Source organism: Camelina sativa, chromosome 15 (assembly GCF_030686135.1).
Source record: "Camelina sativa cultivar CO46 ecotype springtype chromosome 15, ASM3068613v1".
NCBI classification, from domain to species: domain Eukaryota; kingdom Viridiplantae; phylum Streptophyta; class Magnoliopsida; order Brassicales; family Brassicaceae; genus Camelina; species Camelina sativa.
In genome coordinates this window covers 14,483,419-14,502,508 of record NC_141894.1, presented here as the reverse complement: position 1 = coordinate 14,502,508, position 19,090 = coordinate 14,483,419, and the positions used below count along the sequence as shown (strand labels likewise).

Below are 19,090 nucleotides of genomic sequence, written 5' to 3'. Positions count from 1 at the left end.
TTAAATATAGTGACTTACGTGATGAACTTCACCCTGTGATGGAATCCTTCTCTTTTTTGGCCTTCCCCCCTGGCGCTTTGTTCTTGGTGGGTTTACAGGTACCTCTGTCAATTCTCGTGGGATGTCCACGTCTTTCTCATTTGGACGAGGCATTACAACTCCTTTGTACTTTTCCCTCCATGGGACAACGAAATAACAGCGGCTTATAAGTGTGTATGGGTCAATGTTTCTTACTCCACCAGCAGCCAGAGCGTGACAGCAAGGTATCATAAGGACGTCAAACACCCTGCAAGTACAAGTTTTTTTCTCTAGGTCAACTGTAAACTCACACCCAATCCCGTCGTTGACTTGATAAATCCAGTCAGTGGCTCCATTCACCGCACAATTCAGCGACTCCTTCAAATGGTCAATCAACAATTCTTCAATTTCTGGTGTACACCTTGTCCTTGTCTTCCAAGCGAATGTCCTTCTACACCAAAACCACCTCATCAACATTGCTCTTATGAACTCTACCATTGACACTATCGGATAATCAACAGCCTTTTGCATTGCGGCATTCAGTGACTCTGAGATGTTGCTACTCATCAAATTGTAACGGTTGCCAGGGAAGTGTGAAAGTGTCCAATGTGGTAGTCCAATCTTTAGTAGATACTCGGCACACTCTGGTTTTGTTTCCTCGATTTGCCTCCACCAATAACGGAAATCACCAACTGTATATGCTCTCCCTGCTTTAGAGACAAGCCCAGCAAGACCGGCGCTTTTAAATTTGTGATTAACATTACGAAAAAGATGCACGGAGCATGCTGCATGATGTGCTAGCGGATACACTTTTGCAAGTGCAGAATAGATAGAAGCATGCCTATCAGATACAAAAACAAGGTCTTCTTCGTCTGGAACAAATTTCGATAGATTCTTCAAAAACCACACCCACCCAGCATCATTCTCCACTTCCACTACCCCAAAGGCCAAGGGATAAATCTGCAAATTTCCATCCTGCCCACTAGCTGCTACCAAACAGCCTTTGTACTTACCCTTCATCGCTGTACCATCTAACACTATAACCTTCCTAAGATACTTGTATCCATCAATACATGCCCCAAATGCAAAGAAGAGATATTTGAACAAAGTGTTACCCTTCTTGTCGACTGTCGTATGCAAATCTGTTATGGTCCCAGGGTTTGTTGAATTAACGAGGTGTAGATACGTTGACAGAAATTCGAAGCTTCCTTCTTCAGTTCCTCGTGTAGCATTAACAGCCAATTCCTTAGCGTTCCATGCTTTCATGTACGATATCGTTACGTTCAACTCTGACAATACCATTTCGGGTAACTCGCAAGCCCTTGGTCCTTTTTTCCCATTTGCAAATTTGCCTCGTAAAAGTCCAGCCAAAATCTTTGCCGTTGCTTTAGAACCATATCTAGACCTAGCCGTAACGTCGCAGTTGTGTGCCATTGTAACGGTTCTCACTTCCAAATTCAAGGTGTTTGGAAGATTGACAGCATAAACCCTCCAACCACAATTCTTGTCCACGCAGGCTGCAATTACTCTCGTTTTGTCGGAAGCAACTATACGGAAGCAGAAAATTCTCTTCATAGCATAAAGTGATAACGCCTGGTGCATCTCGGCCTTATCGGAAAAGATTCTACCTATATAGATGGCATCAACCGCTCTTTTCAAATCCATGTTTCTTTCATGGCTTGGCAAGCCTCTCATATTATCATGGCATGGTGGAGCGTCATTTAACAATAGAGGATCGGTTTCATCTATTATAGGTCCTCCAACAAAATCAACAAAATCAGCATCCGAACATTGATAACCAGACGATGAACCCACTGCCACTATCGCATTGTTCAATGCGATGCCGCTAGAGTTTCCCTCTTCCAGAACCACACCCTCATCAACATCATCATTTACACCACTCCTCACCATGTTAGGATCCCAGTCCGGAGGATACTCATTATTAATTCTTTCAGTCCACTCATCGTAATCATATTCTGGACTGCTATCACCAACTACAAGATTGTCCACTCCTGCTTCCACAATGGACAATGGACCTACAACATCCCCACATGAGTGGACTATGTCTACATTAATCATTTTGTCCCCCATCTCTGTCATATCAGAAACCGGTACATCACAAAGCCGATCTTCCCCATTTACCACCACCTCAACATGGTCACTCACCGTTACATTGTCCAGCGGTTCTAATTCAGTAACAACATTAACCTCATATAGACCCGCTTCACAATTATTGTCCACTCCAATCCCATGGTCTGACGACGCAGCTGTAGTGGACATCACCTGATTATCCCTGTCCTCCAATGGAGCTCTTGTCGACACCCCCTGAGTATCTTTGTCCACCAACGAGATACTAGTGGACAACCCCTTACTATACTTGTCCACAAACGGAAGTACTGTGGACAAGTCCTGTTTGTTCTTCTCCACCCTTTGAGCCATCTTTGCCTTATGACTAGCTTCTATCTCCTCGACAAACGCCACCAAAACTTCATCATCAAGCTCATCATCTCCTCCATCATCAAACCCATCATCTCCTTCATCCGCAACCATGCCATTGCACCTAAAATCGTCACTCTTTTCTCCATCAGCCGAACCTTTAAAACTCACATAGAGATATAGTCCTGGGTAATCTGCCATCAACCCCTTGAACTGATTCCAATCAATTTCTGATTTTAACGCAACAGGGGGCATTTTTCCTTGACTCATAATACCTGCTTCTCCTCTGAAGCAAAAGCTCAAGATTAATTTTGTCTCCCATAAGCGCACCCTGAACACTTTCGCAACCTTTTCTTCCAACTCTACCAATGTCGTCCCTTGATTATACCCTACACACCTTGCCAATTCTCCCACGCGAGGAACAAACTTCCAAATCCCGCTTGTTGCACATGTCCACTCTCCAACTAAAACACAAATACTTTCTTCCATCACCTGCATATTACGACAATTTGTGACAATTTCAAAAATTGTTCTTTTTATACTATCATAAGATGGACATTAAATGCAGCACGATGAACATACCAACTCTCAAAATAACTTGAAATTAAAATCTTTGTCACAATAAATACTAACATACCTTCGGATGATAGTCTTCGTCCACCACCCAAAACAACTCTCACTTCGTCTTCTTCTCCTTAACTATATCAACTTGTCCTTCTCCGTTTAAAACAAGATTTTCGTTTATTTTATTATTAAAAATCTAATGCTTCCTTTTACCCAGCATTCCATTCCTTTGTCCGCTATTAATGCCAATTTAAATTACCAATGTCATCAATGCCAAGTCATAGGTTTCTCTGACTCGCCGACCACCTATTTTCTCTCAATTTCTTTCGGATGCAGCTAACACATGAGGGTAACATCGTCATTTCATCCGGCTACATTTGGTAGATTTCAAAAGATTATTCTAATGTGGTATAATTGAAAAACTCTATAGGGAATGTGGTACATTTTTTAAAATTCCCTTCTCCAAACTAATTAGTGTGTTTGCTCGAACGACATACTGAAGCTATCATGCGCTAATATTTTCTGGCTTTGTCTACTTGGTTGTTTGGGTCTTTCGTGTTAATATAAAATTCATTAGTGAGATTAGTGAGTGTGCTAATATTTTTTTAGTTTTATGTTAATATTTAATAAAACTCTTTTTGCGTACCTTTACTTGTTTTATCTTCTTTTTTCCTCGTGTCTGTGAAGAGTCGAAATTGGTTGGCATCTCCTCTCTGACATAGACAGGTCCTTTGAACTCATCCCATTAAACCTCTCCCACTTAATCCTTTATTTAGTTCTTCACATTCACAAATATAAAATATCATCTTCTCCATACCCCTAACCGAATCCAAAAGTCCTTGAAGATACATATACACAATGGTTGATCTCACGTCGACGGATGACCATGAAGGTGAAGGAGGAAGAGGGAAATCATCAACTTATGTTCAAAAAATGATTGACGTGGAAGAAGCAAAGAGTCAAATTATTTACTCTCTTCCAATGATATTCACCAATGTTTTCTACTATTGTATCCCTTTAACCTCCGTGATGTTTGCTTCTCATCTCGGCCAACTTGAGCTTGCCGGTGCTACCCTCGCTAATTCTTGGGCTACCGTCACCGGTTTTGCCTTCATGGTACTCCTTATTCTTCAAGCTTAATTCGTATCCAACATTTTCTTTTGTTTTCTACCTCCATACGTTACTAAAACCCACTCCGACCAAATAAATAAATCCACTTGGACCAAAACAGTTGCAAAACCCCATGTTTTTGCTTCGAAAATATCATATTAAAAAAATATTTTTAACAAAGAGTTAGACAAGTGGATGGGCTTATGAGTTGTGTCCTAAATTGTCTTTTTCGTATTAACCAGAACGTATGCTGAATGAGTGTTTTATATGCATAATATATATATATATATATATATATATATCGGTGTTATTTGTGTATAAAGAAATTTTACGAGTCTTAATATTTAGACAGGGTTAAGTGGAGCACTTGAGACATTGTGTGGACAAGGCTTTGGTGCAAAAAACTACAGGATGTTGGGGATTCATCTACAATCATCTTGTATTGTCTCATTAGTCTTCACCATCCTCATCACCATCTTATGGTTTTTCACGGAACCGGTCTTCTTACTTCTTAGACAAGATCCTAGCATCTCAAAACAAGCTGCACTCTATATGAAGTATCTATCCCCCGGTTTATTTGCTTATGGATTCTTACAAAACATTATGAGATTTTGCCAAACACAATCCATCATTATTCCGCTAGTTGTCTTCTCGTTTCTTCCCTTGGTGATTAATATCGGTCTGACGTATGCGCTGGTGCATTTAGCTGGGCTTGGATTCATTGGTGCTCCAATAGCTACATCTATTTCATTGTGGATAGGTTTCATTTCTCTCGGAACTTATGTGGTTTGTTCAGAAAAGTTTAAGGAAACATGGACTGGATTCTCGTTGGAATCGTTTCGTTATGTAGTTGTAAACTTGAAGTTAAGCATCCCTTCTACTGCTATGGTATGGTAAGTCAGATCAATAACCATTCTCAACTACTAACTTCTTGTATACTTGTTTGACCATAAAGCCAATGGTTTGTGTTAGTATCGTCGTTGTGACACACCCGGCATACATGTTAACAAGCAAAATTTCATATGCGTTTTGAAGTTAATAATACTATTTTATTGCAACAGTTTAGAATATTGGGCGTTCGAGATTCTTGTCTTCTTGGCGGGATTGATGCCAAATCCAGAAATCACCACCTCTTTAGTAGCTATATGGTATGATTTTTTATTTATATATTATATCACTTTCATAGTGTAAGCAATGCTTTACATCAACAAAAAAGTAGCTTATTGTGTGTAATATTGATCTCATTCAGCGTCAACACGGAATCAATTAGCTACATGTTAACATGCGGACTTAGCGCAGCTGCAAGGTTTGTTCATCTCATCAATAATTGTTTCAAAATACTTATGTATTCATCTCATAGTAATATTGTTTTTAAAAAAAATGTATATTTCAAAAACTTTGCAGCACGCGTGTGTCCAATGAACTTGGAGCAGGAAATGTAAAAGGGGCAAAGAAAGCGACTTCTGTATCCGTTAAGTTGTCTTTAGTTCTTGCTCTCTGCATAGTGGTTGCTATACTTATAGGACATGATGTTTGGGTTGGGTTATTCAGCAATAGCCATGTAATTAAAGACGAGTTTGCATCAATGAGGTTTTTCCTTGCTGCCTCTATAACTCTTGATTCAATCCAAGGTGTTTTATCAGGTAAAAGATTTCGACTAATCATTTTTATTTTATTTGAATCATCAAAGCACGGAAAAACTTATATTCAAAATTTATATACAGGAGTAGCAAGAGGATGCGGATGGCAACGTATAGTCACGGTTATAAATTTGGGAACATTCTACCTTATTGGAATGCCTATATCCGTCTTTTGTGGTTTCAAGTTGAAGTTGTATGCCAAGGTGAATGTTTGACTCTCTTTTGAAATATGGTTTAAGTTTGTTTTTTTTGTTAAATTGTGTTTGATTCATTTCTTTGATATATTTTTGGTGAAAACAGGGTTTGTGGATTGGTCTGATATGTGGGATGGTTTGCCAATCCTCATGTCTATTGCTTATGACAATTTTCCGGAGGTGGACAAAGCTGAATGCTGCTACCGTCTGAAAACTCTTAAGTTCCATTTGTCAGAGTAAGGTAGAAGAATGTTATTGTGGACGCCATAAATAACTCATGATCTTCTTTCACACGCTTAGTTAGAACTTTTGAACTTATCTTTGTTAATTTTGGAATGTAAAGCATCATTCGGTAAGTGATCAAGGAAGGATTGTGTTCAAGAAAATACATTATTAAGTTTAACTTTAGATGAACATTAATTGAATCATCATGTTTTTTGTAACAAGATAATAAAGTGCATTTGGAATGAACACAACGCATATCTCTGTTCAAACTGTCCAAAGCCCACAAGAGAACACAAACATTTGAATAAAAAATCATATGTAAACATTTGAATAACCAACCAAAGCCAACATCGAATTTAATTATTAAACACCTATCGATCATGACAAACCTTTGAAAAACCCTTCTATTTTTGAACCAATACGTATAGCACTGACTTGACGCAATTACACAACCAAACTCATAACTGGACTTATTTGCTGTTTTTGAAGAAGTTTAGATCCCACCTGCGTATTAATCCGTCTAATACTTTCCCCGGTGCGCTACTACTACGTTCAACTGTCACCGTGGCCTTTGTTACTCCTGACATGTCACCTGTCTCGGTTTCCTTCTGGCTTAAAGAGCCAGGACCAGAAGCGTTTATGGGTCTCGCCAGAGAAGTCGAGGTCTCACTTGGAGGATTGGGCTCGGAAGACGACGGTAGTTGATCCTGGCTACGTGTTGCTGGACTGGAAGCCGAATCAGTCTCGGATTGATTTGCTCGAGTTGAAGTTGATTCTTCCCTGGGAGGAAGGCCTTGAGCTGCTGTTAGAAATGCAGAGCCACCATGAACTCTCGTCTCAGGAGGATCTTTTTTCTGTTGACTTTGCACTTCCAAGTCTTTCAATGATTCCATCACCGCTTTCATAAGCATCTGAATTAACAAAATAAGATTATGAGAACATCAACAGAACATAGACATATTAAAAGGTTAGAATTCCAGTTTCAGTCTCACCCTTTCTTCTTCCTCTGCATTAGATGGGAAATCCTCCATCTGATACTCCACATATTGATCATTATCTAAAGCCATCCTAAGGTGAGGAGGGTATTGATCGCCATTTGACAAATCAAAGCTTATCATATCAGGAGATGAACTGTCGTGTCCATCATGACTCTCTTTTTCCTGAAACAAAAACATTACGCAGCATCAGGAATTTCGACTTTTGTCTCTTTCATTATATTTTCTTTTCTGTTTCGCACGATTTACAGCTGGTCACCATGGCACTTGTGTCTCTACCATTGTTAATTGAATGACCATTATATGATCAAACGACCATATACACACAGCACAAAAAGCAGATATGGAAAGGAGGAGCAACTGATTTTGTACCTTAGTTTCTGATGGAGAACCGTTAGATGTGACACTCGAGGGAACCTGAAAAAAATAATTAAAAACATCAATATTACAAAGGAGAAAGCTCAAAACTGCAACCTATATCCTTCTGGGAAGTATATTTCATTTTACTTTAATCAATTGTGCAAGAGAAAATCCATGACTCCACTATATTTCATAAGCTTTAAGCTCTTTCAGTAAAGTTCTGTAATTAGACAATTATGGCGTTCTAAAATTTTTACACTAAATGCATATGAAAATTGGAAGACTGGAATGTTAGGGGAGCAAATGACTGCTTATTCGAACCATTATCAAAATAATGGAATACCAAACATCCAAACCTATGCATTAGCTGTCTTGAGTATAAAGGACATAAGCATTCAAAAGACCCAGATTACTCGAGAATTACTGACATCTGTGCGACTCATGGGTCGTTTCTTGCGGACTTCATTAATTGCTTCAGAGATGCTACCCGCGGCTAAACCTAAAAGTTGACAAAAGATGACGACTTTGAGCACAAATAAAACCTGCCAGAAACTTCAGAGGAAACCAGTATGACTCACTTTTCGGTACTGAGGATTGTGGAATATTTGTGTCATGCATAGTGCCCCAACTGCCCTGAACATAAAATAAACATCATTATTGACGTTTCTTAAGGCAGAAACAAGTATTTAAACAGTCATATGTGCAACGGTCGCATTACCTTTGCAAAGTATTCATCCAATGGGTCATAAAATGTTGGTCCCACCACCTCTGGAGGTTGAAGGACATTATGGAAAAATATATTTACCGAATCAAAGTAGAATTGAGGCCTTGGGGAGTTGTGGTCTCCCTCAAATTTGATGATATTTTTGTCACCCTACCATAATCGTAAGGCAGATTTAATACTGAGGCACATTGGAACTAGTAGAAGATGAACATGCGCATGAGGAAATAACTTACTATGTAAGCTTCGTATATCCGATCTGAATGATGAGGGCGGATAAAGTCATCATCTAAGGCATGTCCAAATAAAACTGGAACAAAACTAGACTTTGCCACCTGCAGCATGGAATATAAACAATTAAACTTTCCCAACTACCAGGATGATCATGACAAGTAATAACGCTGTTGTATATATCAGACTTATGCAATCAAGTAGATAAAAGGGACAAACAAGTCGAGAAAGACGACCTTAATGGTGTTCAGATCCATTATATCAAACTTTGCTTTTTTCTGAATAGCTCTCCGCATAAACTGTATCGCAAATTTTACCTGAACATACAGTAGAGAAAGCTAAATACCATAATATTAAACGCAATATGGAAGCCTTGCAGTACAGAACAATTCGCATCAGAATATAAATGTACTTACAGTAAACTTCGGCAGACGAAACTTATATGTATCTACAAGCTCCATCATTAGATCCACTAAATCGGAGAATGGGCTGTCTAGAATCATTCCTGCAATCGAAGGATCCTCGGCTCCATACATCAAGCTGTACCAATAAAAAAGGATTATTCAACACAATGCTATCGTAGTTTAGCAGGCAGTACAAGTGACTTCAATGACAAATTGCTTTTTTCAGAACTTCATTATACTCGTTCACTTGTGACATGTAGTTAATATGGATAATCACCGGAAAGTATCACACCACTTACTGTACCCTTGAAAACTAGTGAAGCGTCAAAACATATATAAATCTTCGGTAAGAGTAACTTTCCATTGACACAGTCTCATACCATTAACTTAAAACTTCATGCACGGCAGAGAAATGGATACGCTCTTAATAAATTAATAAATTATAGACTGAGGCAAACCTAGTAACAGCACCCATTGACCTCCCCCATAGCCCAATTAGAGATATGTTTCCATCCTGCCGCAAAAACTCAACCACAGCCTTCAGATCATCCTTCTGCAAGCACATACATCAAATTTAGCATTAGTAAGAAGAATGATCACACCATAATTCAGAATAATGTAAACATGAAGTAGAGTCCAAATCAAATGAAATATGTCTTCATCACGATGACAATAGAGTTCCTCTGTAGACGCACAACCATATTGGTTTACATAGGTTTAAAATATGAAACAACGGAATAAATTAGGACACACATGTTTATTCCAACTTAACAATATATTTTGAAGAGTAGAAGAGACAAACAAGAATAATTAAAGATGCACATACTTCGTTCCAGCCTAAGGTGACATGTTCCCCGCCTGAGAGACCCGATCCCGAAAAGTCAAGTGTGAAAACTGTGATGTTTGAAGGCAGCAACACAATTGCGGCTTCACTGCCATCCGCTCTACACCCACTGGAAGACAGAATTGCAGGGCCATTAAGCAATGCAAAGAATCAAGAGGACCAAGAGTAAACCAAAGGGACAGGAGATACACAGTTAAGCAGTACAACTCGAATCATATTCATGATAATTTATAGCTCAAGATATCTTTATCAAGCGTTCTAGTACCTATTGCCATGGCAGTATATTACACAGGGCAAAGGCTTTCCTTCAGGGCGTTCAACTGGCATATAATGACTACACTGTAGAACATCTCCCCTACTGTTTTTAACCTGCCAAAGACACATCCGAACAACACTCAAGCGAGGAAAAGAAATCAAAATAGCAAATGAAAACACACTTTTGACTAACAAATCAGTTTCTTTTACTTCCGTACCCTTATTACCTTACTTTCTAAAAAATAGAATTTGAAAATTTACAAGAACAAACAATGGTAGGACCTCCATTTATTACTATCATAGATACATAAAAATCCAAGACAGGGAAGGTTCCACAAAACAAAAGATTTGATTCTACAAGCTTACAACGAAAAAATAAATCCTTTTGTACCTCTAAATCCTTTCTCTGATACCATCTACCTTTCATCATGAACTCCTTTTCCAAGAGATCATGTTCCGGATCATACTCAGCCCTGCAGCACACAAACAACAAATAGACAATCTTCAGATAGATGTTTATATAACCTCTTAGGTACATTTTCTAGTTTAGTAACCATCCCAAAAATCCTAAGTCTGAGTTCAAAACCAAAACATGGACAACGTTCTTGAAGATTCAGAATCAGGATCCCCAGCAGAATCTAAAATAGTATTGACACAAAGAGATCACACGGGTACCCAAAAAAAAAACAAGAATTTGATTCTTCTTCTAATCAGAGAAACTCAAGTGAAGTACACAAAAATAATGCAAACAAAAAAAATTAGGAAGAAGACAAATTTTGCAAGCGGTCCACAATTTTGTTTTCCTTTCCTGGCTATACATCTATCTAGTTTAATCACCGTACACAGCAACAAAAAAAAAACACTCAATTCACAAATTGTAAACCTAAATTCTTATACTTAAACGATTGAGAGAATTTGAAAACTCAATCGCAAGATCGAAAGATTAAAAAAAAAAAACTCGAATTCGTAATTAGGGATAGAGAAGGTGTTCACCTTGGAGGTCGAATGATGAAGTTAACAAGCTGCTCCATTTTATTGAATCACAGAGAGAGATAGATTGATTTACAACTCTTTATCTCTCACAACAAAAACAATATAAATTCGATAAAATTAAAAAAAAAAAATCAGAATTTCGTGTGTAGGAATCCTAATTTAGAAAGAAGAGAAGATCGAGTTGTTGACGAGAAGAATCAATCAGTGAGATCGAGAGAGGTTGAAGAAGAAGGAAGATACAAAGGGGAAAGAGAGAAAGAAGAAGGAAGCTACAGAACGGATTTTTTTTTTTGTTTTATTTTTGGTTTATTGATTTTATTTCGATTTTTCCATATTTTGTTTTCGGTTAGTATTTAAAATTGGTAAGTTACCTACATTTTTGCCACTTTATGAAAGCCATATCTTGACATTTTTATTTATTTAGTACATTTTTAAAAAATAATATATATATATATAGATATATTGAGTTTATTTTGGTAGTACTTACTGTATTAATTAAGCTATTTTTGTTTGATGTATAAATAATCTTTTGATCACATAAATGTAATTTAATGTGGATTCATTTTGTAAACTAACCGGGAATAAACATATGTATATTTCTTCGATATTTATGTAATTATTTTATTTTTATTTTTTTACAGCATAATTAAAATATTTAAACTTTTCAAATGCATAGAATTTGACGCGTATTACTTTAAAAATATGGATTTATATTGTTTTAACTTTGGTGAATCATAACAAATATTGTTGCCGCAAAAATTTCACCTATAGGTTTTATCGATTTCTTTTAAATTTATTAAATATGTGTTATTACAAACACGATATATTTGTATTATATAATTATTATTAATTGTATACAATTTTTACCAAATATATTAAATAACCCATCTATAGGTACTCATTACTCAATATCAATATCAATATCAATAATGCAATGAAAACTCACAAACAGTCACAAACTCACAAAGTCACAATCAGCACGCCATCTTCTACACGACAGTCATATTCGTAAAATGTAACTTTGATCTCAAGTTAGAGGTGGCTAGTTAATACTTAACCACCATGGTTAACAAAATGTTGGCTTTTAGGAAAGTTATCTCATGCTTATTCACACCATTGGAAGCAGAAGCAAAAAAAAACACTACTAGCCGCATTGCGTCACAGAGAGTACTTCAGCTAGTTTTGAAGGAGATTGCAATTGTACAGCTCTTATTAATATCATCAATGAGTCAACAAAATATAATTACAGACTTTTATTATATTTAACAATGGGTTTGTTGTTGATTACTGCTGTCAGCGACTATCAAACAAATAAATTTATTATCTACATTTTTAGGTGAACTATTATTATAGAGTTGATTAATACTAGTTTAATACTGACATGTGCAGATACATTCTCTAAAAATGATTAATTAGTGACAAGATATTTGTTAGTACAGAGTATTGTTTATGCGTCATTTTTAATCTTTAATAGAAATCCCTTATCTTTTTAAGAATATTTACTTTTGGCAGTGGTCTTTTTTAAAAAACTATCTATCTCACAAAATGTTCATTTCTATCATCGCATCGTCCACAGTTATTTTGACGATATCATCGCATTTGTGTTGCTTCGAAGTAATAACCCTTTAAAGATGATAATTACCAAAAATATTTTTTTATATTGATTGCTTGAATATTATCTCTTTCTTAAAACTTGATAAATATTTGTAGGCATGGGTATAAAAAAACCTGAAAATCATTATCGACGAAAAGCGCTTCCTTACTATATGACCTCCCAGAAAATACTCAGAATCCAACGACGAATTAGCAGCAATGGTTGGAGCTCAGGGTCTAAAGAGGAACAAAGGGACCTTCTCGAGGGTGCACAAGTCTTTGCTTTCGAAAGTGACTTCGTCGAATGTGGAAAGAAAGTAACTTGGGCGTAACAGGAAAGATGGAAAAGGAAATGTGGATTGCCACGAGTTGCAAACAGAGCAAGCATGAACAACATCGAAACAGTCCTCCACATATTTGGAGACAATTTGAAGTAACTCCGATCCTCCGGTAGAAGAGACCAGTGTGGAAGCATTGATGATGATGATCGATGTCTATGGTGTACAGTTCATTATCCAGTCTTCAGTCAAGGTACCAAACTACCAATCTTTCTTGCCTCTTTGCCACTCGGACTTTGCATAACCCTTTCTTGTTTATGCATATATTTCTTAAACTACCTTTGCGTTTGTTAATAGGGACCTGGACATATAAATTTGAGGGTCGAGTCACTACTCAAAGACATTGAGAGTAAGCTTTACAATATTAGCGATGAAGAATTCAAGGTGAGATGACACAACCAGATGCTCTAGATGATATTTGCTTTGCTTGAGATTAAATATCACTATGACGTAACTTTCTTCCCAGAGCAATGTAACAACATTGATAGATATGAAGCTTGAAAAACACAAGAACTTGAGTGAGGAGTCCTGGTTTTATTGGGGAGAGATTCAAGACGGGGCACACAAATTTAAGCGCATGGATAAATCGACAAACTATGAAGAACGTCTTGCTCCTTAATGCAAAATTCGTTAGTCTTCCTTTTTGGATAGTTGAAACCATATAACATAGCCCTTTACATTTTTTTGTGTTATGGTCAGGTGAAAGAGCTAAAGAAGGAAGAACTAATAGATTTCTTCAACGAATACATAAAGGTTGACGCACCAAAAAAGAAATCGTTGAGCGTATGCCGGTATGCGTCTACGGAAACCAGCATTCAAAGGAAATGGCATCTGACAAAGACAAAGTTGTATCACCATCTGTAGAAATCGAAAACATTGTTGGTTTCAGAAACTCTCTACCTCTTTACGGATCGTTGAGAGGATGTAGCCAGCTGAAACTGTTAATTATTATCTCCCAACACTTTTCAAAGATTTATGCACACACTCATAAACCAAAATGTGAACCTTTATTTAACTGGTTTGTAAAATAAAAAACAGAGTTTTATCATCTAATAAGACTTGTGGAACATTTTTTTTTTTTGTCGTTGTGGAACTATTCAAATCTCTTTTTTTTTTTTTTTTTTTGGTTGGTCTTGGTCGATAAGCTTAATTCATACCAAAAAAAATAATAATAATGTTATAAACATTTCTGCAAGTTAAATATAATAATGAGTTAATGAAAGTCAAAACACGACCCGACGAGGCTAGATCTGCGATTAATCTACACTAGACGACTCTTAATTTGTTCTTTCGGAATTCCAAAAATCGCAGCAAATCAGCAAACATGGAAGAACCTGAAACAGACAAGAAGACATCATCCATGATACTGGACTGCTCTCTTCTCCCGGAACTTGTACGAAACTCTTTTTTTTATCACCCGATGTTTGTATTTGATTTGAATCAATCTTCGCAATTTGTAATTTTTTGGTTTGGTTTTTTAGGTTTCAAAACTGCAGCTGTCTCCGTCTCCATCAGCAAAAATGGCAACGAAAGATCTCACATTGTCCAAGACAGACTGGTCGTTTCTCCCTGAAGAGCTACTGCTAACAATCTCAACTCTTCTTAACAACTGTTTCCATGTTGTTCATGCTCGTTCTGTCTGTACCTCGTGGCGATCCGCATTTCCCTTTCCTTCTTCCTTGTTACGCGCAAGCTACTCTCTTCCCAAACTCGCCGAGTTCACTCTCGAAAGCAAAGACTCGTGCACACTCGAGAAGGTCCCTTTGTTTCTCTTTAGAGTCGTCAAAACTCGTGCTGCTGTGTCGCCTACTGCGTATGTTATGGGAGGAATTGGCCGAGACGAAGACGATCATATAGAGCTTCTTCCATATCCTCTTCAATGTTCAGTGAAAGTTAACATCCCTGGATCTGATCGAAACTTGGTGAAAATGCTCGACTGTCAGATTCTATCTCTAGGCCATCAGTACAGAATGATTGGTTGGGATCCTGAAGAATCGTCAACAAATTACAGAGGCGTGGCCTTTCTTCCGTTAAACAAAGAGAGAGGAGGAGGAGGAGGAGGAGGAGAATACGTTGTGATCCTCAACTACTCTAGAGTTTTGTTGGTGTTGAGAAGTTCTGAAATGAGATGGTTGTGGCTTCAGAACGTCTCAGATGCTCCCTGCAGGGATTTAGTCACTTTTAGAGGCAGATTTTATGCAGCTTTTTTCAACGGAGATGTTGTCATTATCGATCCTTATTCGCTGGAAGTGTTTATTCCCCTGATGCCCTCACAGCCGATGAATTCAAGCAATTTTCTGGTTCCATCTGGTGATGACGAGCTTTTCCTTGTTGAGAATACTATCCCAACTTCTTCTTCTGATGAAGTAGATATTAATGGCTTCATATGTAGAGTGAGTAAGCTAGATGAGGAGGCTGGTAAATGGGTCGTGGTCAGCGATTTGGGAGACCGTGTTTTGTTTATTGGACACTTTGGAAATGTCTGCTGCTCGGCTAAGGAGCTTCCTGATGGTTATGGTGTGAGTGGGAACTCAATCTTGTTTACCAATGAGGGTGGCTGTGTTATGTACGCCTACAAATACGGATTACATACAGGAAGGGCAGAAGATGACCTCTGTTGTTGGAGATTGTCAAGTGAGAATCGTGTGGCCATCATCAACAGATCTCCGGCTCTTTCTCTCTGGAGTGGGTGCTAATCCAAAAAATGTCGCTAATGGATACGTTTTGCTGTTTTTTTTTTCTTCTTCTTCTTCTTCTTCATTGGATTGTACCTTCTGATTATAACACTTTTGGAAACACTTACTTGCATGGCTGCAGAACTTTTCTTCCGCTTAACATTGATGGAGGAAGAGAATTTGGTGTGTTGGTCCTCTGCTTTAAAATGTTTTGGTTGTAAACAGTCACTAGATTATCCGATTCCATCTGGCAAATGATGAATTTTTTATGGTTGAGGTAACTTTTCAAGTGAAGTTGCAAGGCAAATGTCTTTTGGTAGCTGGATCAAGGTCAGTAAATACTGAAAATACTGCTTTGGATACATGAGACATACTGTTGGTTTTGTTTTTATTAGATCACAAGCAACCTTATCCTTCGATTCGAGATTAGGTTTATAAATTTTGTGATCTCTGATGTTAACCATTGTTGTGGAGTGTGTATCTAGTGTTATGCTTGATATGTTGAAGACTAGATCAATCGTATTTAAGTTTTAATGTGTTTTCGCGAGAGTATCCCCACAACAACCTTGTCAACACCACACAGCCATGTCTCATGAAATCTCAAAGCTGCATCAGCCCGGCTGAATACTTGGTATCACATGGTCATGTTTTTTACCAGTACTCTTCCAAGTTGCCAATAGCTTTTGAAAGAAGTAAATTATATGTCTCAACCTGCAGCAGATGTTCCAAGCCACTTTCATGGCTACAATTACGAAAGACTGTACAATGCAAGGTAATAAAACGGGTCATGTATGTCTCATATTGATGCCTTGGAGGCTTGGAGCCAAATTTAGACCACACAGAGATGAAATAAGCTGTAGGTATTTATTTTTACAGTGAAGACATGTAGGAAGTGTGATAAAGCATTCTTGTAGCGGCGTGCAACTTACTGAAGCTAATCTAGTGGGAGGTTCTTGTTAGGCTCTGTTTCGACTGAGGAAACATGTTATTACAGGTATGGTTTATCGTCTATTCACTTCTACTTAATTGATTTATGGATAAATTTATGATTGTTATTATAAAAGCATGTTAAGTGCATTAGTTTTCCTCCGTAACCTAGTCCTATAAAGAAAAGAAAACTCAACAATAAATATATGTTTCGAAACAAAATTAATCATTACTAGATTTTTTTTTTTTTTTAAAGCTCTCGGGTGAGTTTTCACTAGTGGGAAACCAAACAGTCTCTCGTTGAGAAAAAAAAAAAGAAAAAGTCTTGACATGTTTATAATTTTGTGTTTACTACACTCTTTCCCCCTTTGAGATTGCAGTGTAAAATCTGAGAGAGATTTAGGAGCTTTGATGATGGCGAATCAACATTTCTTCAAGCCTCTTCTTCCTGGCTTTCAAAGCCATTTGGTAATCTTTCTCTTTTACTCTTCCCCTTCTTCTATCTCTGTCTATGCCCCTGTAATTTTGAGAAGCTCATTGAGCATAATATGTCTGTTACGTATTTACATGTTGTTTCAGACAATTCCTGTGGCTTTCTTCTTGAAGAATATTGAAGGAAGAAATGAGCAGAAGAAGACGGCAGAGTTAAGATCAGACGCATCCAAAATAACCTGGAAAGTGAAAATAGATGGGCAGAGACTCACAAACGGTTGGAAAGAGTTTGCTCTCGCACATGATCTTCGCATCGGCGACATCGTTGTCTTCAAACAAGAGAGAGACATGAGTTTTCACGTGACAATGTTGGGACCTAGTTGTTGTCAGATTCAATATGTGTCTTCTTTAGACAACCAGAACAACCTCGGTGAGTTGTGTTCATTTGCCTCTCTAACTGATATATTTAAGAGATGTGCTCATAATATAGTGGAATATGAATCTGTAAGTATTAGTATATAAAAAGATAAGAGTGTCTCTTCGCCTCTTCTTTTTCAGGGGAGATTCAAAGGAAAAAGAAAAAAGCAGAGTCTTCACTAGATCAATCTTGTTTCGTGGCTAATGTCACGGTTTCAAATCTACGCTATGACTCACTGGTATTCTAATTCTTCGATTTTTTAAACACTAAAAGAAACTCTTATACAAGGGTCTGATTAGATTCAAACTCATGTTTTGTTTTGTAATGAAATTTCCAGAATCTTCCAATGAGTTTTGTGAGAGCAAATGGTCTAAACACAAGATGTGGAGAGAGGATTCTGATTAATGAAAAGGGCAGATCGTGGACTGTAAGTTTGAAACGAAAGAAATCATGCGGAACTACTTACATCAGAGGAGGATGGAGAAGTTTTTGTCAAGCTAATGGACTTAGTGCTGGTGATTTCTTCACATTCAAACTTCCAAAAAGGTGGAACTCTTGGTTTACGTTTATCCCCTGGAGAGATAGAAGAAGAAGATTGCTTATCAGAAGGTAATGTAGTGAAGAATAGATTGATATGGAAAGCTTCTTCTTCAGAATCTCAAAACCGTTTTGTGACAGTGACCCTTACACCTTACAACATCAGAGAATCTAAACTGGTTAGTTTCATCACCAAGCCATTAAGTTTCCTTTTTACAGAATTCTTCATCCTTATCTCACCCTCGTTTCAATCTCTCGCAGACGCTTCCAATACCTTTCACAAAGGTGAATGGATTACAAAAGGCAAAAAAGATGAGTTTCTTGGATAAACACGGCATGAAGTGGTCTACCAATATGTGTTTTGAGGTGGAACGTAAGAGAATGAAATTGGCAGGAAGTTGGAAAGAGTTTTGCAATGCTAACGATGTGAAGATCGGAGAATCAATCATCCTGGAGCTGGTTTGGGGAGCAGACAGAAGCTCTGTTCTTAAGTTTTCTTCCAAGGTGAACCAAGAGACCAACTGAAAATGTACCTGGGGTCAAAAAATTACCTAAATCAATGTTTTAACTAGTGACAATGTCCAATTCTAGAAGTGAAGAAGTCACTGTATGTTGTTTTTGTTGTGAGGATATGTAGACATTCTGGTGGCTACTTGTAACTTTTTGGATGCATACTCTGTCTAAGATAAGCTTACTTCATGCTGATGGTCATCTGGTGACTTCTTTTACCATAAGCCCAACTCTTCTTCTATTTCTCTTATGTAGCGTGAAGCCCATCAGGGCCATAAAGAAATAAAGATGGGGAAGATGGACTGGTAACTCTTTCAATCTCCACCTTTGTCCAAGACAACTTAAGGCATTGCAATATTTTACGTATTGAGATGAAGATGGAGCAAGTCCATTGACAATTATATAAAATGATCTGTATAATGAATGGTGTTCCTAATGGCTCGGTTGATTGCGAACTTTCTTGTCGATGCACTTTGCAATGTGAGAGTGATGAGTTGTGGGCTCTCCATGCCTACGACCATTTCTTTTCCACCATACTAATTTGAAAGACATATAGCAAGAAACGTAAACGGTCAGCGACTATCAAACAAATTTATTATCTACATTTTTAGGTGAACTATTATTATAGAGTTGATTAATACTACTATATTAAAAGTTTCCAGTCACATAG

The 19,090-nt window shown here is 37.5% G+C and overlaps 5 protein-coding genes across 9 annotated transcripts; 3 read left to right on the top strand and 2 right to left on the bottom strand.

Moving 5' to 3' along the window:
- LOC147926636 (uncharacterized) lies at positions 1–2,952 on the bottom strand. The gene has a single exon (XM_087487129.1). It carries the CDS (start codon positions 2,950–2,952, stop codon positions 1–3), a length of 2,952 nt encoding a protein of 983 aa, XP_087343255.1.
- A 747-nt stretch (positions 2,953–3,699) lies between these two features.
- LOC104746855 (protein DETOXIFICATION 18) lies at positions 3,700–6,433 on the top strand. Its single transcript, XM_019236904.2, has 7 exons — positions 3,700–4,134; positions 4,477–5,021; positions 5,190–5,276; positions 5,378–5,434; positions 5,533–5,771; positions 5,853–5,971; positions 6,069–6,433. Exons 1-7 carry the CDS (start codon positions 3,877–3,879, stop codon positions 6,171–6,173), a joined length of 1,410 nt encoding a protein of 469 aa, XP_019092449.1. The 5' UTR covers positions 3,700–3,876; the 3' UTR covers positions 6,174–6,433.
- Positions 6,356–11,379, bottom strand: LOC104746856 (uncharacterized). Of its 4 annotated transcripts, none has more exons than XR_015582369.1 (14): positions 10,991–11,322; positions 10,389–10,470; positions 10,008–10,111; positions 9,725–9,851; positions 9,357–9,451; positions 8,911–9,034; positions 8,731–8,811; positions 8,500–8,598; positions 8,261–8,416; positions 8,121–8,175; positions 7,899–8,041; positions 7,555–7,599; positions 7,180–7,347; positions 6,356–7,098 (listed from the first exon to the last, which is right to left on the bottom strand). XR_015582369.1 is itself a non-coding variant. In XM_010468398.3 (14 exons), the coding sequence occupies exons 1-14, from the start codon at positions 11,026–11,028 to the stop codon at positions 6,658–6,660; spliced, it is 1,686 nt and encodes a 561-aa protein (XP_010466700.2). In that variant the 5' UTR covers positions 11,029–11,379; the 3' UTR covers positions 6,356–6,657. The 4 variants fall into 4 exon arrangements, 1 of the variants encoding a protein (XP_010466700.2); XR_015582370.1 differs by having other exon boundaries at positions 7,971–8,041; positions 8,121–8,170; XM_010468398.3 differs by having other exon boundaries at positions 7,971–8,041; positions 10,991–11,379.
- A 2,750-nt stretch (positions 11,380–14,129) lies between these two features.
- LOC104746850 (F-box/kelch-repeat protein At1g64840) lies at positions 14,130–15,960 on the top strand. 2 transcript variants are annotated; one of them, XM_019236905.2, is made up of 3 exons: positions 14,130–14,314; positions 14,403–15,606; positions 15,739–15,960. In XM_019236905.2, the coding sequence occupies exons 1-3, from the start codon at positions 14,246–14,248 to the stop codon at positions 15,852–15,854; spliced, it is 1,389 nt and encodes a 462-aa protein (XP_019092450.1). In that variant the 5' UTR covers positions 14,130–14,245; the 3' UTR covers positions 15,855–15,960. The 2 variants fall into 2 exon arrangements, with proteins under 2 accessions (XP_019092450.1, XP_010466694.1); XM_010468392.2 differs by having other exon boundaries at positions 14,403–15,627; positions 15,739–15,883.
- Positions 15,961–16,086: 126 nt separating this feature from the next.
- LOC104746852 (B3 domain-containing protein REM14) lies at positions 16,087–18,613 on the top strand. Its single transcript, XM_010468393.3, is given in 9 exon segments — positions 16,087–16,227; positions 16,314–16,368; positions 16,473–16,590; positions 16,904–16,991; positions 17,103–17,385; positions 17,514–17,611; positions 17,711–17,907; positions 17,909–18,089; positions 18,172–18,613. Coding segments are annotated over 6 exon segments (1,080 nt in total). The 5' UTR covers positions 16,087–16,227; positions 16,314–16,368; positions 16,473–16,590; positions 16,904–16,934; the 3' UTR covers positions 18,436–18,613.
- The last annotated feature ends 477 nt before the right edge of the window (positions 18,614–19,090 follow it).

Excerpts from the sequence above, each read along its gene's own strand:
- LOC104746855 (XM_019236904.2), top strand. The coding sequence starts at position 3,877 with ATGGTTGATCTCACGTCGACGGATGACCATGAAGGTGAAGGAGGAAGA. Across the intron at positions 5,022-5,189 it reads CCTTCTACTGCTATGGTATG|TTTAGAATATTGGGCGTTCG; the intron begins GTAAGTCAGATC and ends TTATTGCAACAG. Across the intron at positions 5,972-6,068 it reads AGTTGAAGTTGTATGCCAAG|GGTTTGTGGATTGGTCTGAT; the intron begins GTGAATGTTTGA and ends TGGTGAAAACAG.
- LOC147926636 (XM_087487129.1), bottom strand. The coding sequence starts at position 2,952 with ATGCAGGTGATGGAAGAAAGTATTTGTGTTTTAGTTGGAGAGTGGACA.
- LOC104746850 (XM_019236905.2), top strand. The coding sequence starts at position 14,246 with ATGGAAGAACCTGAAACAGACAAGAAGACATCATCCATGATACTGGAC. Across the intron at positions 14,315-14,402 it reads GCTCTCTTCTCCCGGAACTT|GTTTCAAAACTGCAGCTGTC; the intron begins GTACGAAACTCT and ends TTGGTTTTTTAG. Across the intron at positions 15,607-15,738 it reads TCCGGCTCTTTCTCTCTGGA|AACTTTTCTTCCGCTTAACA; the intron begins GTGGGTGCTAAT and ends GCATGGCTGCAG.
- LOC104746856 (XM_010468398.3), bottom strand. The coding sequence starts at position 11,028 with ATGGAGCAGCTTGTTAACTTCATCATTCGACCTCCAAG. Across the intron at positions 10,471-10,990 it reads TTCATCATTCGACCTCCAAG|GGCTGAGTATGATCCGGAAC; the intron begins GTGAACACCTTC and ends TGTGTGCTGCAG. Across the intron at positions 9,852-10,007 it reads ATATACTGCCATGGCAATAG|TGGGTGTAGAGCGGATGGCA; the intron begins GTACTAGAACGC and ends TCTGTCTTCCAG.